Here is a 15,654-nt window from a genome sequence, read left to right as displayed (position 1 = left end):
TCCACACATTCTCTGTCTTTGGCTCCTACATTACCCACAATGCAACCACCAAGATTTAAGCTAGTTAAGGTATTATAAGGAGAAGGCTGCAGACTTCACACAAGTTTATTTATTCCCATATGCAGTAGAGGATCTGGATACAGACTTCGATGTGTTAAATCAGTGGAGTTCCCCTTTAAATGTCACCAACAATTAGACTTATTCACTCAAACATCACAAGCATGATCCATTTATTATTATTATTATTACGCCTAAATCAAAGGCATGAGTTGGTGTCCTCCAAACTGGTCGTGGTTTTGGATTCAGCTATCACCTTGATCATAGACAGAAGGCTCTGCTGAGGATAAGGAACATTCAGAAGATGTGTTTTTGGTAGCATTCAGCAGTGTTAAGTAAAGACAACACGTGACAGGCCAGCAGTGATGCCGGGGGTGACTCTACGCAGCGACAGGAAGACTTCCTGCAGCTCACCGTCGCCGACGTCGTTTCACAAAGAGACGAGCTGGACTAGGACCGCGAGTGCCTGCTCACCGTCTTTACAGGGACAGGTGAAGGGGTTTATTAACGCACATGACTGAAACCAACACTTGAACATCATTAATGCTTGGCGGTGACTCTGATGGCTTCATTCTTAGAAAAAAAAAATCAAATAAAGATGAGCTCTGCTTCGTGCAAATTTGGTCCTACCAAAGGCAAGTCAAGGACTTTTCTTCCCTCTTATGCAAAGTACGTGAGAAAAGGATCGCACGCTTCCAAAAGGAATGGGAATTTTATGAGTCCATAAATAAAATGTCTTAGTGAATTACAAAACAATGTGGTCATAAGTTTCCCATTCCTCTGATCGGTGCAGGAGGTGCTCCTGTAGGTGTACTGACAGCGCTTACATGTTGGGAGTGTACGTTTCAATGTATTGCTCACAATCTCAAAGCCCATTTTGCAGGTGTCACAATCGGCCCACACACACACACACACACACGCGCGCAATCACACTCACACCTTCACACACATTAAGAAAAGACACAGGAGTGCTCACACAGGGTTTGTCCGCGAGGTTCAGTGAACATACAAACAAACCGCTATTGCCTTAAGTAGATGGGTTTAGATACGTGTGCAGGCGATCGGGAGGAAAGTGTTCCACCCAGCGTCCTTTTAGCCTTTGTGTGGATTTATTTCCAGTTCCCAAACAGTGTCACTCGTGAAAGGCTTTCTGGATGGTGGCGTGGTGTGTTTCAGTGGCTAACACAAGCATGGACAGTGTGAATCAGTAAGGTGACATCCCAGTCCATTGATCCTGTAGCCCTTTTTGGAGTTAATGTGCACTCTAGGGGTGTAAGACGCTGGGGTATTGCTCCGTTTGTCGTGACGTGAAGCAAGAAACATTTTAAAAATGCAAATTGTGGCCACAAGCTTTCCCACTATCAGCATGTCACGTGTCAGGCTCAGCAGTGATCCACCGTCGGTGTGTCTCCTCCACAATAACAAAGATATCATGTTTATAAAACCTTATTGTAACAGGGTTATATGCACCATGCTCACACAGATAAAATATTGGAGGCACCCATCTTTTTATGTGGAAGGGGAATGGTTGCCATGGTTATAACAAAGTGAATCACAGTGTTCCTGGGGTCAACATGCAGGACGTTAGTACATTACAGGACGGACTAGCAGTGATGTTGCCCCTGGACACTGATCTAAGGTCAGTGTTGTGTGTTTTTGAATTTTTGGGCAAAAGGAATCTGATCTTAGATCTGTGTCTGAACGCACACGACACATCACAACGTGGGGAGAATACGCAGAGCAAACGACAGGGATGGGCGCGGCGGGGGGGGCGGAGGGGGGGCGGACTGGAAGAACGACACACAGTCAGGCAGGCAAGCGGACAGACTGACGGACGGACAGAGCGTAGCAGGCGAGGACGGCTCTCCTGAAGACGCTGAGAAGCAAAAGTGCAAAGTGGTCGTTCTCGAACTATTCACATGGTTTTGTTGTTGTTGTTGTTGTTCTGCGATGCATTATATCACATCTAAATGGACAGCATATAAAAGGTGATGTGTTCTAGGAAAGAGTGAGTGAGTGAGTGCTAACATGAGCTAACCCTAAAATGAGTTTCGAATGGTGCAGCTGTTGAGATACTCTAAATTAAATCAGATTTTTATAAACATATTCTTCCATGTTTGCATTGATAACATTGCAATGTAAATGTTGCATAATGTATGCAGATTTATGTACAATAGAGCATTTTTCTGTGTGTGCTTGTGTATTGCACGTCTGTCTATGTCGGTGTTGAGTATTATGTCTGTCAGGAATCTCTCGGTCGTTTTTGTGCACACGTGTTTCTTCCTCGCTCTCCTCCCCACTCAGCTGCGGCCCTCTTCAGCTGAGCGCTGGTCCGACTTGAGCTTGACAAACTCCTTCGCCACGTCGTCGTTGTTGCGCTGAGAGAGGATGCGCAGCACCGTCAGGCCTGTCTCGTCCATGTGGACACGTCTGCCGAGGGGGAGCCAGCAGGTGACGCTGTTCTTGTTGGCTATGTCCTTCACCTGCAGCACGGCCATCCCCACGGTGCGATCTTCCCTGGCAAAGCAGTAGTCCTTCACACACACCTGCAGCTCATAGCTTTCTGGACCGACCTCAGTGCCCAGCGAGCTGAAACAGGATAGAAGATATTGGTATCATTTATTAAATTAAAGATCGCACTGAGGGTCAAGACGATCAAATTAAATACTCACTACTGGAAGCTCTCACTGAACTTTGGTGACCAGGCGTTATTCTTAGACTTGGTGGCAAATTTCCTTTTCTTGTCACTGAGGTGAGGGCCGATGATGTAGACTTCCACAAAAGGCCTGAAGCCCTGTGCTTTCCATTTCAGGTCATTAGCAGCAACCACTGAAAGCAGAAAGTAGGTTAACAAAGACAGGAGGTGGAAGGAGAGTAGACCACAAAGGACACAACAGTGCGGTCTGCCCTGCCTCTTTACCTTTGACACTGATCTTGTGCTCTCCGTTCGGCTGGGGTAGAATGTCCACGTGCATGATCACCTCGCCGACTGCATCCACGCCAGACGCTGTGAAGAAACACCCGGTTGTTAGTTGGTCAGCTGTATTTGTGTGTGCTGTGTTCCACTTTATCCTTTCATGGCCATTAACGGAGTTTTTTGCAGTCCTCGATGCAGCACAGCTGAGATATACGACTTGCAGAGTTATGATGCATCAGCACATTGTGAACTAAATTTAAACACGCAGATGCCACAGACACACACACGCGCACGCACAACGAACACATAGGTTCTTTGTGATTATCAGATGAGGAAGACTTGGCTTGATTAAGCAGCGTTCGTGCCAGTTCTGATACTTAGAGTATAGCAGACTGTGGTGCACTAATAGCTTATAATTCATTACAGACACCAAAAAAAAAAAAACCAAACTCCTTTCCATTAGCTTATACAATATATGTGTGATTAGTTCTTTAAAGCACTGTGTCTGGAAAATCGTAAATTCAACCTGAAATCAAGTCACTGATGTGTCCACATTTAATCACTCAGCTGGTTTGTTGTTTTAGACTTTCTGTGTCCTCACAGTTTATACGACATGTTTTATCTGCCATAAATAGTCCTTTGCATTAATCATACCTTGTCATACTCAGATACTAAAAGGAGTTCAAGTGAGAAAGTAAAAAGGAGGACAAAGCCATGGGAGCAGGAGTTCTGGGGAGTACCAACACTGCTCAAGTTATCTTTGGTACAAAAAGGGGTCTGAGCTCAAGTGTGGGTGCTGTGGCCTGTCTCTGAGAACATGCAGATTTTACCACCGCAGACACGTACCTTTCTCTGGTGGTGTGTCTTCATTTGCTGTGTACCTGATTCCTTTCCCTCCATGGACTGAGGAGAAACAGAAGAAAGTTAGCACTAAAAGACAGCAGAGAAGATGTTCATGAGTGCAGAGCGATAACAAATACATTTTTAGTAGTTCCATTAACACAAGTGAACACGGCTGATGAATTCAACACTTGGTATCCTTGAGCAAGATATTTAAAAATATTTCTGATCCAAAATCCATCTGTACAACCAGAGAATTTAAACAGAAGTTAGCTCAGTATTGTTACTGTAACTCTCTGAAGCAATGAATTAAACACACTCACACAACTCTGTAAGCAACTTATTCTATTTAATCCCATAATCCCATTTAACTCCATAAGTCACAGAAACAGAAAAACTAAGCAGTGGAGGTCTTTGAGGACAGCTGAAAGCATTTTTGTGTGAAATTGTCTGAACCAGCCTCGTGACATGATGTGTGTGTGTGTGTGTGTGTGTGTGTGTGTGTGTGTGTGTGTGTGTGTGTGTGTGTGTGTGTACTGTAATTCTTTGAAGTCGCACCCTGAGCATTCTGTGAGAGGACAAACTTCCTGATCAGCTTGTCCGTGGCCTGCGTGTACAGAGACAGGGCGTAGCGCAGAGACGCCAGATCTGGGCTCTTTTCCAAGAACGTCTTCTTCAGGCCCACGCCGCCCGCATGGAAGTATTGCTGTGTGACAGATATGATAGGACACGCGTATTGAAGATAACTGAGTGGCAAGCAGACAGGCAGAAGACACAGTGAGCTCCAAGTGGGCGTGACAAAACTGCCTTGTAGTGTGCATCAGGGCTGTCAAGCAACAAAGCAGGATGCAGTCTGAAGGTTGTAAATTCAAACGTGTCTGAAGCTGCCACATTTGCATATAGAAATAGCTATGTGGTGTTGTTTTGATCCTATAGTTTAACTAGTAAGTCAAAGGTATCAATGAAAGTGTGTGTGTGTCAAATGACTGGCAACATGTGATCATTCCTGTTTTTTTATATCTTTTTAATATTAAATCAAAGTGCATTTTTTCTCCTTTCTCCTCAGTGAGTATGTGAGCACTATTGTAACAGCACCAAACACACACCATCTTACCTTAATAGTGTCCAGAGCTAGTTCTATGACTGCACACTGTTTAGGAGTCAGAGCTTTGGCTTCCTCTCGGCCCATGTGCTCCTGGAGAACATAACAGTCAGTCAGTCAGTCTGCACAACACCGTCTGTTGACATTTAATATCTATTGAATTCTCTCTGTTGTGTTTTGATCACCTTAAGCTTGGAAAGCTGACCCAACTCCTTAGCAGCATTGAAGATCATCTGAGTACCCTGTCAAGGAGAGACAGACACACACACACACACATGTGAGGACAGAGTGAAGAGAAACAAAGCAGTGGTGTTTCAGAGATGTGCAGGTGAGAAAGATTTGCACAGTGAGAGGTGGGTGAAGGGCAAAAGAGTTGAAGTCCAAACGTTATATTGATTTATCCACTACGTAGGTCTGAGTGAAAAATATATTTTCAACAAACAGAATGAACAAGGGTATTTTCCTGAGGGTATTTTTCAAGGAGGGATAGGAATAAGGTGTAAGTGCTTCAGTGTACAGTCAGTATTGCTGAGAGGCTACAGTGATGTTAAGGTCCCTGGTAAAATACAGTGTTTCTTCATGCTTACAAAAGCTACAGGCACATACTTACAATAACCTAAGAAAGAAAGAACAAGAGCGAGAATGGGGAAATGGCAGGATAGATGGGTTAATGTTCAATCACAAGACAGCAATGAAAAGCACTTTAGCAAAAAAATGTTAGAGGCAGAGAAGAAGAAAATGGTGAAGACCAGACGAGTGATTGTCTTTTTTTATTACATACCGTCTGGTCAGTAAGTGTTGGAAGCACAATTGTTTTCTCCATGGTGTTCATCACCAGTTTCCACAGTTCCTTCAGTACTCTCTTCAGGACTGTCTTCTCACAGATCTTGGCAAACAGCGACAAGCTGAAACCCAAAACAGATAACATATCAACTGACAGAGATAAAGGAAACAATAATTTATTTTCTACATTACTTATTACTACATTATTTATTTATTTCAAAAGATGTTCAAATGTTTTTAGTAAAAGCAATAATTCAATAAAATAGTGCCATAAAAAGGAAAAAGAAACCCAAGACTAAGAAGACGATCACATATTTGATGCAAGCTTTTGAGACAAGCAGTCAATTCTTAAATGTGAATGATATCAAGTATGATATCAAGTATCCAGACATACTTGCTGTCCAGGAAGTCCATGATAGGCTGCAGGACGTTGTCAGCCTCCTGCACTACGCTACCATTGGCTGGGACGGTCTGGCCTTTGACTTGGGCTAAGATGTCCCCCATTTGCCTCACGTTATCCTCAATCTGGGGCTGGAAACTATAACAAAAAAAACAAACATAAAAAGAGATTATGAAATCAGCCACAGAAACTGGTTGCAGCTTGTTGAAGGTTTTGGGCAGAAATCCAACAAACACACCCACCTGACAGCAAAGATGCGGCTGAGGTCGTCCATCACACTGTTCAGTTTGTTCTGCAGCTCCTTCAGGAAGTCGCTAGCCTCCACATTGAGCTGGAAGAAGACACAAGTGATTAGTAGAATAACCATGTCATGTCAGGACAACCATAACAAAAGACAACATGTATGGAAACTCACATCTTTGCCTCCCATGGCCTCAAACATCTTCTCCAACTGAACTCTGAGCTGCTGGATGTTATTGATTATGATACATGGCTGAGGGGAGAAAGAGAACATCATGACACACACACTTCTGTCTCTTTCACACTCTCTCCCTCCATTTTCCCCTATCTGCTCCCGGTTTCTTATTGTCATCAATCAAGGTTAGTCCTCTTAACTTTTTTTTATTGCTTCTTTGGCACACTCTTGGTGACGTAGGACAGGAGAAGCTGGAGTTTTCAGTAATTATTGCTCCTCTGGGATCCTGCTCTCTATTCGAGTGCACTCCACTTCTCACCAAGCCTATACCACATTCAGCTAATCACACAGCCCTAACTCATGTTGAACTCTTCAACCTGGACACAGCTATTACACTGAAGAGCAGATTACTGTTAACATGGCCACATGCACTAAACTCAGACGTATCTATTTATTGGACGCTGTATTCCACTTTGAAATAATACCTACCACTTTCTCTTTCTTGACATGATTTGGAAAGTCCTTCGCTATGATGTCAGCGTAAGACAGCAGGACATTGCCAATAGTCTAAAAGACAGAACCATAAACAATGAAAGGTGAAAAATTGCCATAAGAAATATTTAGCATTACTGTGACTAAGAAGTTCTGGGAGAGAATAAGGAGTTGAGAGTCACCTTGGCGAATCTCTTCATGTAGTTGCCAACTATCTGAGGGTCGGGGCACTCCAGCTTGCGGATGATTTCAAAGCTCTGATTGAGCTGAGAGAACACGTCCACCACTGAGCACGAGAACAAAGCGTGCTCTGACGTAACCTGGAACTGGAGAACGAGAAGAAAGAACGGGACAAGAGGGGAAAGTGTAAGAAGCTGTTTCGTGGCGAGACGCTACAACATCAACTAACACTGGCAGGATTCAACATACTAGAAAGGCCATCCATGGGAGAAGTTCACAGAACAGAAACACACCAGAGACAACAAAACTGACCCCACTTCAGCTGCATGTGACTGTAATCAAATGATTCGTGAAGTGATTCGTACCAGAGTGATGGAGGTGATCAGAGTGTTATGATGGGAAACCGGGCCCTCGTTAACAGCCCAGCCATTAGCCCAGAAGTTAACAGTGTTATGGTATGTGACGGAGCCTTGGGACTGCTGTTTCGCTGACACAGGAAAGCGGAAACTGCCTTGGGCGACAGTAATTGGACCCAAAGGATCCCTGACATATGAGCTGGGAGAATCTTCAGCTGCTTTGTATTGACATTCTTGCTGTGTGGATGTGTAGGCGTGAGCGAGACCGAGTGTGAGACACTGCGTGGTATGTGTGTGTACATCGACTTGTACATCTGCTCTATTCTGCAGTGGAGTTTTTTTTTCTTCACTTGCATTTGGTATCGAGTCAGTATTGATTGCCCTGAGGCCCTCAACCTGCTCTTCTCAGCTTGGAATGTGCTGAGTTGGAGAGATGATGAGAACATTATGAACTTGCATGAGAAATGCATGAATACGTGGTGGGGTGGGGCGCTGCGGGTACAGGTCACGTTTAAGCTTTCATAATGTATTCATTGCTGTCTCAGCAGAATTCAATTGTTGAATTGTAGTTAAACTTTGGTCTTCCATAACTCCTTCTGTTTTTTTTAATAGGTTATTTTCTTTTGTTTCTATCTTTTCTCGTTCCTAAAATAATAACAACTATTCCTTTCTCTCTTGTAACAACACCTGAAAATATGATAACATGCATTTTCCATGTTAAGATTGCAGATCAAAATAGTTACCCCGTCTTTTTTGTCCCTCTCCAGGGCTCCATGCAGAAAATCCCTGGACACTTCCTCATTCTCGTCCAACCACATAATAACAAATGGCTCAAACCAGCTGTATAACAAAAAATGAGAGGGAGCAACATAAATCTCCACAGTGGTAAAAATATCAGCTATGGTGCGCAGCTAAATAGAAAACACTCACGCAGGGTATTCAGGTACGTGCTTCTGGAAGGTGGCCAGCTCCTTGCAGTACTCATTATAGAGCCACTTCACCTTGAAGTGCAAATTCATATAATCTGCACTTTTACACAGGCGTTGCTTCTCATGCTCTGAATATTAAAGAGAAAGAAAGAATTGGGAGAGTTCGATGCTTCACTCTCTCTTTCTACAAAATTTAAAAACAGATGCTTATTTCTCCATCTGATCTCAGCAACACACAAACAAACTAAACACACTAAAACTTACCCTCCATGGCATATTTCATATCTTGTGCAAACATGTTCCACATGACCTCCGCACTGATCTTGCCGACATTAAGTTCCTGAGGAAACCTACAAGAGAAATGAGTACACTTAATCCAGCTCTATATCCAGTAATGCTACTTGTAATATTTAACAAGTCAAACTCGACTCCGTTTTGCACTTAATTCAAACTACTCCCACCCACCAAACGAGATTGTTCGGCCTGTTTTTGTTTTCCTTATTGCTCTGAAACTCCCCGTCTCATATCTCTCTATCCCTCTTCATATTTTTTCCAATAAATCACACACAGTTCTCCTATAACATGTCAAATATTGCCTGTGCATGGTACAGCTGAGCAGCTAGGCCCATGTTTTGAGCACACACTCACTGATTAAGGCAAGGAGTGTATGAGTTTTTGTCCTCTTCTATGATGGAGACAATGAGGGTGATGAGTTTCGACCAGAAGTCCAGGTTTTTGACGCTGGGACCCTGCTCATCTGGAGGGACTGCTTTCGACTGGAAAGAGAAAGAGGTTGTTGATTTATATCCTAACAGCTGTCTCTATCTAGAAATTATTTGATATACAGTAGACATCGGTACACACAGACACATTTCATACGTAAGCTTCACACACACATACACACAAACCTACAGGGTCTGTTTGGTATTCCCTGTTGTAGAGGTCGTGGCAGTTGTTGAAAATGTACTCGTAGGTGGAGTTGAGACAGGCTTTTACACAATCCTTCACCACCTGACTTGCTCTGGGGGGACTTTGCAGCTCCTGAACCTGATCATAAACATACCAAAGCATATAGGTGAATGGAAAACACTTCAGAGTCTCTGTAAGACATGGACCGTCTCAGCAGGAAGTTATCTCACTGGGAATTTAACGATAAAGTCAAAGAGAAGCACACATCGCACCAAAATACATTAATATCCTCACATATACATGGACACGCACACCCACTAATTGCAAATAGTGTCTGTTTAGATAGGGTAATGTTAAGATAATTCTCAATATATGCCTTAAGCTACATTACAGAAAATACTGGAAATTTAGTTTAGTTTTCAAAGAAAAGAAAAGAAAAAAGAAAGAAAAGAAAAAAGAAAAGAAATGTAATCCTACCTTCATCCTGAAGAATGTGATGCTAGTCAGCAGGTCAACAGTAGACTTGAGGTCCTGTAGTCTTTCAGGACTGCTCGCAGGGAAGTTGTTCTGAGAGCACAATCAAGTACAGAAATTCATTAAAAAATGTCAACTCAGCTTAAAAGCATGTCTGTTGTTGGAATAGTGAGATAATAATAGATAATACATATTAAAAGAAGCTACATAAAAAATTACACTATTTTCATCACAGTCCCACGACTGACGAGAAGCAAGCATTTAATGTAGAATCAAATTGTTCAAGACTTTCTATAACAGAGAGAAGCGGTAAGTACCCGATACATGGATAGGTCAATCCTCAGGGAGTTGTGCAGCTGATCCAGCAGTTTGACAAACCTCTCCTTCTAAACAGGGAAAGAACAAACTGCTCAGAAACACAGCACAGCTGACAGCTACTATTTTCCTATGTAAACCCAAAAGATCTCATGAGGCTCAGCTGATTGGAGGTTTGGTAAAGTAGAACATTAAACACTCAGAGCCCTGAAGGGATCTAGAGCAAGTTTTTTTTACGAGCCAACACAAAGTCAACTTGTTTGAGTCTTCTTGAAGATGTTTCACAACTCATCCATCTGACTTCTTCATATCTAAAATACATTTGGGGAGTTAAGGTTTGCCCACCTGTAATTCACATGACTAGGGTCTGTTACCATCCCAATACTCTCCTGGAGGAATCTGTTCAGATTAATTTGGGTGCTATCCTGTTTTTTTACCATTGATGGTCAGAATCTTCAGCTACTTTGAAAACTCAACAAGTCCAGTTGTTTTTATTATTATTATTTTTTTTTAATATATCATGACCTGGGACTGCTGAGAACCAGATATTTTCTATTGTACTATAGCGTATACCTCCTCTGTAGTATACAATATAGTAACATTACAAAACATTTTTCAGGGACTCACGCCAAAGTTGGATGCAGCAAATCTATCAGACGCAGAAACATTATTGGAGGACTGGGTGGTGTGTGCGTAGTAAGCGTTGATGTTAGCAAGTAGGGTGCTCATCACGGCTGGCACTCCTGGGCACATGTACTTAGATGATAAGCAGGCAAAGTGTCTGTGTGGTAAAAAATGGAAAAACAAACATTAAGAACAACATTTGCTTCTCAAACCCTTATATTGATAGATATTATCATACATATTATATAGTCATTATTCAGCTGCCTTCTATTTAATCTACAGCAAGTTCAACATTCAGAGTAATGCTAGAGGTACTGACGTCATGGCCTGGTAGATGGACTCTACTCCGTATCTCATGGCAAACTCATCCACAATCTCCTGAGCCGTCTCCTCAAAGTAGACCTTCCAGGCATCATCTCCTTTGGCATCAGGAATCTTTACTACACCGCCATTTTGTTCCTCAGTGGTGTACTGGAACAGATGCTGAACACAACAAAGGACAGGTACATGTGATTTTGAGTCATTATTATAACAAGCAGTAGATGCTGTTGTATTAGTAGTAGCTTAAATCACTTATAGTACTTAATAATAATGTCATCATTGAGTGGCAAGACTCAGTTCTTATCAGAATATGACTTTCCAATAATTCCAGATGATTTTGTTAACCTGTTCTAACACAACTTATACTGGCCATTTGATTTCTTACAAAGAAGGAAACTCATAATGGTAATGTGAGACCCAGTAATAAACTGAAAATAGTTTGTGAGTTGGGATAGCCATTTGAGCTTGCATATTTAATGTTTTATCCAAGACTAAGTGCAAATAATCACAAAGACATATTGAGGGTTTCCAGTCAGACTGACCTCATGCAGACATGTGTACTGGACATGGTAAGGAGCCACTGTCTCTTCTCCTTTGATCTCCACACTTATGTGCATCCGAATGGCTCCTGACACAGCAGACTTATCCGTTCTCTTGTCTGGCACGTGAAAGATATACAAGCCTCCTTAGTAAACTAAAACCAGTTCAATCTAACAGACAAACACTACAGTTCACATACTGTAATGTCTGTTATATGGGCTCCTCCTATCCATTTTCTATTCTCCATGGCCGTTTTCCATATCTCACAAAACTTACCCAAGTTGTACCACACGTCCATCTCCCCGCTCAGAGTGCGGACTTCAATAATGGTTTGACCCAGGAAGTCGTCACTCTCACGCTTGAACCTCTGCTTCACACGAGACTTGATGTCGTCGTCCTCGTCCCACACACGGACCTTGATGCGGTCAGACGAGTTGTGGCATTCACTGGATAAGGCAGAGACAGATTTCAGAAATGGGCCGCTATTTGCCAAAGAGCAAATCGCAACGGTGGAAAAAAAAAAAAACACCTTTACCATGGACTGTATGGCCTTTGAGTGATACAAAAACATTAAAAATGGTGAGTCTAACAATAATCCTTCTGAGATACAACCAAACATTAAATCAATCAAAGTAACATAAAATAACATCATCATTTGAGACAGCTTAGCACTGTACTCACAAATGAAAGTTCTCTTCCCAGACAGGGTTGAGGTTGCCATAGATGGTCTTGGTCCTCTTCTTGGTTTTCCCAACTTGAACAGTTACATATGGGTCACTGGAGCCGGTTTTGTCTTTAGCCTGAAGGCCCTGAGCACACACCACTAAAGAAGAGTAAAGAAACAAAGACATTTAAACAAAGACCTTACCAGCTGTCTGACATAATGCTTTTATTGCACAAGTCTACAATGAAGCATTTTTTATCTTGTAATGCTTCCAAATAAATGTAATCTTTTACTCAGTAATGAAAAAGTGTGACCCTCTATCTTTCATCCAGATATGAAAAAAAAAACCATAAACTTAAGTTCACCTGTGATGCTGATCTTGGCAGACCATTTGGAGGTCCCATCTAGCACGCTCTGCTTGATCTGTTTCATGTGAGTCGCATGTGTTGCTTTGTCCAGGGCGAACACTTCCTGGATCTGCTCAAAGATCTCCGGCTTGTTCCTCTCTCTGATCTTCATGCGGTCCTTCAAAACCATGATGATGCTCTGGGTCCGGTCCTCTGCCCCATGCTTGGAGCTCTTCTCTGCAGCTCCTGACGAGACAGAAAGATAAATGCGGGATGTAGAAAGAACAGTTGACAGTATATATGTACAGTGCCCTCCATAATTATTGGCACCCCTGGTTAATATGTGTTAAAAGCCTTAAAATAAATTCAGTTTTTATTGTAGAAACATACTCTCACACTGAAAATTGTAGAAAAATGTAACCTTCAACTCAAGTGAATTTTTAAGGGGGGAAAAAAAACCCTGACTAAGAAATAATTATTCTTCATAAAATCACCTGTTCCACAATTATTGGCACCCCTAACAATTCCTAGGAAATACATGTAATTAAAGTATTTCTGTCATTTCTACAGTAGTTTACAAAGTTGATCAGAGTATGTAGGAACATTTAATTAGTAATTAGAAACATCCTGTTTCCCTGGGGTATAAATATGACGTGACACAGAGGCCATTTCTCTTCAACATGGGAAAGACAAAGGAACACACCGTTCAAGTAAGGCAGATGTGTGTCGACCTTCACAAGTCAGGCAATGGCTACAAGAAAATAGCCACTCGCCTACACCTGCCCATATCTACTGTCAGAGGAATCGTTAAGAAGTTTAAAACAACTGGAACAGTGGTAAACAAGCCTGGAAGAGGACACAAGTTTATTTTGCCACCACGCACAGTGAGGAGGATGGTAAGAGAAATAAAAAAATCTCCAAAGCTCACTGTTACAGAATTGCATCAAATGGTTGCATCTTGGGGTCACAAAGTCTCCAAAACAATCATCAGGCGCTATCTACATGCCAACAAGTTGTTTGGGAGGCATGCACGGAAAAAACCTTTTCTCACTCAAAATCATAAGCGCAAACGTCTGGAGTTCGCTAAGCGGTACTGGGCCTTCAACTGGGACCGTGTGCTTTGGTCAGATGAGACAAAGATAGAGCTTTTTGGCAACAAACACTCTAAGTGGGTCTGGCGTAACAAAAAAGATGAGTATGCAGAAAAGAACCTCATGCCCACTGTGAAGTATGGGGGAGGATCGGTGATGCTGTGGGCCTGTTTCTCTGCTAAAGGCCCTGGGAACCTTGTTAGGGTGCATGGCATCATGAATGCTTTGAAATACCAGGACATTTTAAATCAAAATCTGGTGGCCTCTGCCCGAAAGCTGAAGATGGGTCATCACTGGGTCTTTCAGCAAGATAATGACCCTAAACATATGGCCAAATCTACACAGAAATGGTTCACCAGACACCGAATCAAGCTCCTCCCATGGCCATCTCAGTCCCCAGACCTCAACCCCATTGAAAACCTGTGGGGTGAGCTGAAGAGGAGAGTGCAGAGGAGAGGACCCAGGTCGCTGGATGATTTAGAGAGATTGTGCAAAGAGGAATGGTCGAAGATCCCTCTTTCTGCTTTCTCCAATCTTGTGAAACATTATAGGAGAAGATTAGGTGCTGTTTTGTTGGCAAAAGGGGGTTGTACAAAGTATTAACATCAGGGGTGCTAATAATTGTGGCACACATGATTTGATGTAAAATAATTATTTCTTAATGTGGGATTTTTTTCCTTCTGAATAAATGCACTTGAATTGAAGGTTGGATTTTACTCTTTTTTTCATTGTGGTCCCCTTATTATTTATAAAAAAATGAATTTATTAGAAGCTAAAGAACACATCTTAATCAGGGGTGCCAATAATTATGGAGGGCGCTGTATGCTCGTTGTTTCCTTGCATTTCATCTATTTAAGGCTCAGTGCAAAGTTGATATAAAAATCACATCAGTTTCGAAAGTCTTGTACACTTCTTGGCCTGGCTGGGATCAAATCAAAAACCTCCCGATATTGTGGCTGAAACTAACCATGCAACCACTGGTCTGGTCAGGATAATGTGAATAGTCAAGTGAGTGTTGAAGACCAACAGATGTTCATGGGGTCAACAGCTTTGGACCCAGGAGAGATAAATTAAGCATTGCACAGACTGACTGACTCTAAAATCAGGAATTGAAGAAGTCACCCCTTGATGAGCTGAATTAGCCAAAGCAGTATGGATGCAAGGCTATGGCGAGAAGAGAGAGAGAAAAGAAGCAGGGGTATGACAGCACATTACTCAGGAGATAAATTGGACAGGAAGAGGGAGGAGAATGTGAGAGTGGATAGAGGACAAGAATAATGGGATGTCAATCGGGCAGAAGGATACAGAGAAGGAGCTAAAATAGTTTTAGGTTTGTGAGGAGGGCCAGGTGCATGTGTACCTAAGTCAAGACAGATACATACATTTAACAGCTTATATTTATGTGTGCAAAGATTAGTGTGACCTTACTCTGCAGACAGTCAGCATTGAGCAGATCCTGGCATTTGTCGTGGCATTTGACGCCACACTCGGAGCAGCGCATGCCTTGGCGTGCGATTCCCCACAGCAGTCCCTCGCATTCGTAGCAGTAGGTGGGGGTGGTGGCTGTCCACACCTCAAAGTTGTGTGGCGTAGTGGATGAGATGGGGTAGATGAGAGCCTGCAGGGTCTTTTTATAAACATGGCTCTTCTGCAAGTGCCAAGGAGAAAAAAACATAAAAGTTTGATTCAAGAAGTGATTAAATATCTGAAGCTCCTGAAAAGAATGTGAAAGAACTGTAAGGAAAAAAACCCACCAGCTCTTCATTGCCGAGGGTCGTGGAAGCCATGGCTGAGGTGATTCCAGCTTTACGTGAGTTCTGCACCAGAGACTGAGAGGGCAAACAGAAAAGTATTTGTTTTTGAGCTACAGTTCTAAGTTTTATTTGACTGATATTTTT

At 42.4% G+C, this 15,654-nt stretch overlaps 1 protein-coding gene across 1 annotated transcript; it reads right to left on the bottom strand.

Annotated features, from left to right (window-relative positions):
* On the bottom strand, nt 1–15,580 carry LOC311489255 (protein unc-13 homolog A-like). The gene is made up of 28 exons (XM_084546250.1): nt 15,511–15,580; nt 15,185–15,404; nt 12,684–12,911; nt 12,336–12,477; nt 11,931–12,100; nt 11,657–11,772; nt 11,113–11,276; nt 10,797–10,950; nt 10,172–10,240; nt 9,858–9,947; nt 9,384–9,518; nt 9,120–9,247; nt 8,736–8,821; nt 8,473–8,599; nt 8,286–8,382; nt 7,189–7,332; nt 7,004–7,081; nt 6,515–6,592; nt 6,342–6,430; nt 6,094–6,237; nt 5,698–5,821; nt 5,102–5,158; nt 4,929–5,009; nt 4,373–4,520; nt 3,821–3,877; nt 2,978–3,064; nt 2,730–2,886; nt 1–2,646 (listed from the first exon to the last, which is right to left on the bottom strand). The coding sequence occupies exons 1-28, from the start codon at nt 15,541–15,543 to the stop codon at nt 2,358–2,360; spliced, it is 3,492 nt and encodes a 1,163-aa protein (XP_084402376.1). The 5' UTR covers nt 15,544–15,580; the 3' UTR covers nt 1–2,357.
* Nucleotides 15,581–15,654: the final 74 nt, after the last annotated feature.

The sequence above is a fragment of the Chelon labrosus genome, assembly GCF_963514085.1.
Source record: "Chelon labrosus genome assembly, chromosome: 6".
Lineage (NCBI taxonomy): Eukaryota > Metazoa > Chordata > Actinopteri > Mugiliformes > Mugilidae > Chelon > Chelon labrosus.
The sequence above is the reverse complement of the archived record's forward strand: the minus strand, read 5'-3'. Positions and strand labels throughout refer to the sequence as shown.

What these genes read in the sequence shown, in the direction of transcription:
- LOC311489255 (XM_084546250.1), bottom strand. Translation starts at nt 15,543, where the DNA reads ATGGCTTCCACGACCCTCGGCAATGAAGAGCTG. An exon ending in GGGAATACCAAACAGACCCT is followed by an intron (nt 9,248 to 9,383) that starts GTAGGTTTGTGT and finishes TTCTCTTTCCAG; the next exon opens with TCGAAAGCAGTCCCTCCAGA. An exon ending in ACATGAAGAGATTCGCCAAG is followed by an intron (nt 7,082 to 7,188) that starts GTGACTCTCAAC and finishes TCTGTCTTTTAG; the next exon opens with ACTATTGGCAATGTCCTGCT.